The 4,329-nt window shown below is 36.2% G+C and overlaps 1 protein-coding gene across 1 annotated transcript; it reads right to left on the bottom strand.

The window, feature by feature from the left end:
• Nucleotides 1-2,675: 2,675 nt before the first annotated feature.
• LOC104857905 (olfactory receptor 51I1) lies at nt 2,676-3,620 on the bottom strand. The gene has a single exon (XM_010617972.1). It carries the CDS (start codon nt 3,618-3,620, stop codon nt 2,676-2,678), a length of 945 nt encoding a protein of 314 aa, XP_010616274.1.
• Nucleotides 3,621-4,329: the final 709 nt, after the last annotated feature.

The following is a 4,329-nucleotide window of genomic DNA, read 5'->3' as shown; positions in this document are numbered from 1 at the left end:
CAACTCCAAGTTCAATGGATCAGTGCTTAAGAGTTCTTTCTTTATTCTCCAAGGATTTCCTTTCTGCCTAACATGGGTCTGATGCATTATGGTGCACATTAAACAGCCATATAATCAACAGATAAGCTTCCTCCACAAATTCCTCTCTTCTAGGTGTCTAACCTAAACTAAAAATACCACTGATAAATACGTTTAGCTTTGGGAGTCCTTAAGAGGGAGGATAAAAATTGCAAGAATTTTTACAGTAGAATCAGTGACTCAAAATCAGACTAGTTTTGGACTTGGGAATCAGACTGTATTGATTTATCTCCTCCTTCCTAGTTTTGTTCCCCTGGAAAAGGATTCAATCTATTCTGCTGTTCGGGTGCTTTCACCTATAAAACAACAATAATAATTTTACATATATTATAATAATTTCATAGACTTTCTGATATGAGCTATAAAGATTTTTCTAAATAATATGGTAAACAAAAACCCTTTAACTTTACCTGACATTTAATTAAAAATGTCAGGATAATGAGGAAATGTTGGTCATAGAGTACAAAGCTTCAGTTATGCGAGGTGAATAAGTACTAGGGCTGTACTGTACAACATAGTGTCTATAGTCAGTTAACGATACTATCTGGAGACTTGAAGTTTTTCCAAGAAGGTAGATCTTTTTTTTTCCAGTGTCAGTGATCTAATCCAAGACTTTGCTGTACTAAGTAAGTGCTCTAACGCTGAGCTACATTCAAATCTCTCTAACAGGGTAGATCTTTTGTTGTGTTCTCATAACAAAAAATAAAAAAATTACCAGGATGTAAGGAAATTTTAGAGTTAATAGATGTTTATTGTCTAGATTGTGATGATGGTTTCATAGCTGTATATTTACTTTCAAACCAATGAATTTCTACAGGTGAAATAGCTTTGTTATGTCAATCTCACACATAAATTGTTTTTTAAAAAGATGTTATTATTTGGAGCTGCTAAAATGAGCACGTGGGATTTTAAACGACTAGTAAGCTCAAATTAATAAAGAAATGAGGTGGAATTAGTAGTATTGACATCATACTGGCCATAGATAAAATGTTCTACCGCTTTATTTCAAACTAACTATCTAATATTTCTCTTTGACTACAGAAAAAAAAAAATCTAACCAGCACTGGCATCGGGTGAATGGGAAATGAGGAAAATGAGGGTGAAAGTATGATGTGCTCCTAATATGCATTAAACTCCTTGAGGAGTCTTTTATAGAACATTCTACTGTAATTTTTAAAACATCTCCAAATTGGACTGGATAAAGAAGATGTGGTTTTTCTATAAAATGCAGTACTACTTAGCCCTAAAGAATGAGAAACTAGAGTCATTCATAGGAAAATAGAGACATATTGAGGCCATACTCTTAAGTGAAATAAATAAGATACACGTGTAAATACCAAATAGTTTATCTGGTGTGAAAAACTGTAATTGTAAATAAGATCCTAATGGTATAATTAACAATGTGTAATAGGGAGAAAAGGGCTAAAGGTGTAGGGGAAGTGGGAAGGGTAGGGGAAAGGAAATAAGGGACAAAAAAAATAAGAAAAAAGGAAAAAATGGAAACAAAGTCTTTGTAAATAGGGGAGGGAGAAGGGGTTAAGGGAGGGCAGGAATATGGGGAAAAAATGAGAACCAAGCTCTGTAATGTAAGGATACAAGATCCCAATGGTGAACTGAAAAAGTACCAATAAATGCAATAAAAAAGAAAAAAATCTCCAATTTGGAGAAGTATATGATGTCTATATTTTATTTTCCATTTGATTACACTTTCCAGAGGTTCATTGATTTTGCAAGCTGATTAAAAGAGCAGATTTTTTATTACTTTGTCTTTTTCATATTAACTTAGCTAAGTATTTTCAATCGTTTTATAAAATATTTTATTATTTTATAATATTTTAGTTGAGTGTTTAATTTCTTAACTTTTTCTTCTTTTAACATAAAAAATACTTTGCCAGTCTTACAAGAACAAGAGTTTAGACAGAGCATGATTGTATTTCATAGATTACAGTTTTCCAACTTCATTATTTCTTGGTTTGTTACTACACACACACACACACACACACACACAATTTAAATTATAATAAATTTTTACTAAATTTTAATAATACATAAAAGATAGATCATTCAATATAATTTTATATACTTATATTTATCTATTTTAAAAACTGGAGTGATAATATGTATTATGCTAAATCAATTTTGATATGTATAGCTATTGTTTGTGTGTGTGTGTGAGATTTCAACAAATATCACATGGACATATTTTTGGAGAAAAAAAACTCCTTTCCCATTATGACAGTGTTTTCATGGTGTAAGTAACTACTTGTGTGATGATTCACTTTAAAAAGGATAACAGCAGCATACAATAACAAAGTAGAGGAATGATGAAAAGGATGTATGTTTCTGGGCTGAAAAAGAAGGGAATTGAGAAAATATCTATTCACTAAATTGTGGCCCATTTTACCTTAGCAAAACCTGTTCCCCGAGTCTTATGTATTGCCAAGCTTTCCTCAAACACCTGATGGCAGGAATCATATGTTAAGGTCTGTGACCAAAAGAATAGTACACATATCTTGGCAATGCAGGTTTTGAAAACTCATGCTTTTTGACTAAGAGAAAACATCCTGTGGATCTTGACTTTTCAACATGTCTCCTGCTCAAAACTTGGCTCCCAGCAGTATTTTGTAAAGCTTCCGACGAATCTCTTTAGTTTTTATGGAATAGATGACAGGGTTGAGCATGGGAGGCACAAACAGATAAATAAGAGACATGAGCGTGTGCACATACTTCGGGGCATGCCTCCCATAGCGAGCAGCCATGGACACACCAACCATGGGCACATAGAAGACAAGCACAGCACACATATGTGACACACACGTGTTGAGTGTCTTTACCCGTTCTTCCTGGGAAGCAATGGCGAGTACAGAACGAAGTATGAGCACATACGAGAGAAGAATGAGTGCTGAATCCAGTCCGAAAGTAGAGATAACAATGAACAGACCAAAGATATTATTGATGGTGATATCACCACAGGGAAGGCGGATCAGATCTGGATGCAAGCAGTAGGCATGGGACAGCACATTGGACTTGCAGAAGGGTAATCTCTTCAGAAGGAAAGGTAGTGGGAAAACCATGCAGAAACTGCGGACAATAACAGACAGGCCCATCCGGACCACACGGCCATCCGTGAGCACTGTGGTATAGCGCAGTGGGTAACAGATGGCCACATAACGGTCAAAGCTCATGACAAGCAGGATCCCTGATTCCGCGAAGGAGAAAAGATGGATAAAGAACATTTGGGCCATGCAAGAATTAAAACCGATTTCTCTCAAGTGGAAGCAAAATGCGGCCAGAACAGTAGGCAGGGTGGAGAAAGACACACCTAGGTCATTAACTGAGAGCAGGGATAAGAAATAATACATGGGCTGGTGCAAATTCTGTTCCTCCTTGATAATGAAAAGAATAAGGGCATTGCCCACAACGGAGACAGTATAGAGGGCTCCAAGAAGCAAAAATATCCAGTGTTGGGAGCTCTCCAGCCCTGGGAGTCCTGTCAAGGTGAAAGGAGGCAACCCTGAGCTGTTGAAAGGGTCACCTCCCATGCTGTGACACCTGCTTAGACTCTAGAGCCACTGTCCTGTAAAGAAGACAAATCCACAGTTTTATGCTTGACCTCTGTCTAGTATTATAAGTCTCTAATAATCAGGGACCTTTTCAATTTTACTCACCACATCACTCTGCCTTTCCTCTCGCTGTTACTAAGATTTCTGAATTCTCTGGGCTGTCTCAATGTACCTAGCTGGCAAGACAGGTTTCTTTGCCTTCTTTTATACTTGCGTCTATCACCCTTTCACCTTTGAAGCTATGAATTACTTTCTTTATAAATTTATAGGCATCAATTTGTTCAAGAACGTAAAGTATTTCTGATCACTATTTTCTGAACTCTGCCAGAGAAAACCACTAATACCTTGAATGCGAACTTTTCCTCCTTAACACTCTTCTGTGTTTCTGAGACTCTACTAATTTACTGACTCCTGGCTTTTAACTCCCTCTCCTTTCTTCCATCCACTCAACCAATAGATAATTGTACAAAAATTATCCACCCATAGAAAGAAACTTCCAGATCTTCATCACAATATCTAGACTCATTTTCCCATCCAGCTTTTCTTTTCTTCTATCCATTCATTTCATGGCTCTCCTTCTCTCACCGAAGGGTTTAATTTACTAAAAATAATGTCCTAATTTATTTCAGATTCAAATAGTATCTAGGTTGTCAACACTATGGAATTAACAATCATTTCTCTATCCCAT

The sequence above is a fragment of the Fukomys damarensis genome, unplaced genomic scaffold, assembly GCF_012274545.1.
Source record: "Fukomys damarensis isolate Sample0158 unplaced genomic scaffold, DMR_v1.0_HiC HiC_scaffold_16, whole genome shotgun sequence".
Classification (NCBI taxonomy): Eukaryota; Metazoa; Chordata; class Mammalia; order Rodentia; family Bathyergidae; genus Fukomys; species Fukomys damarensis.
The sequence above is the reverse complement of the archived record's forward strand: the minus strand, read 5'-3'. Positions and strand labels throughout refer to the sequence as shown.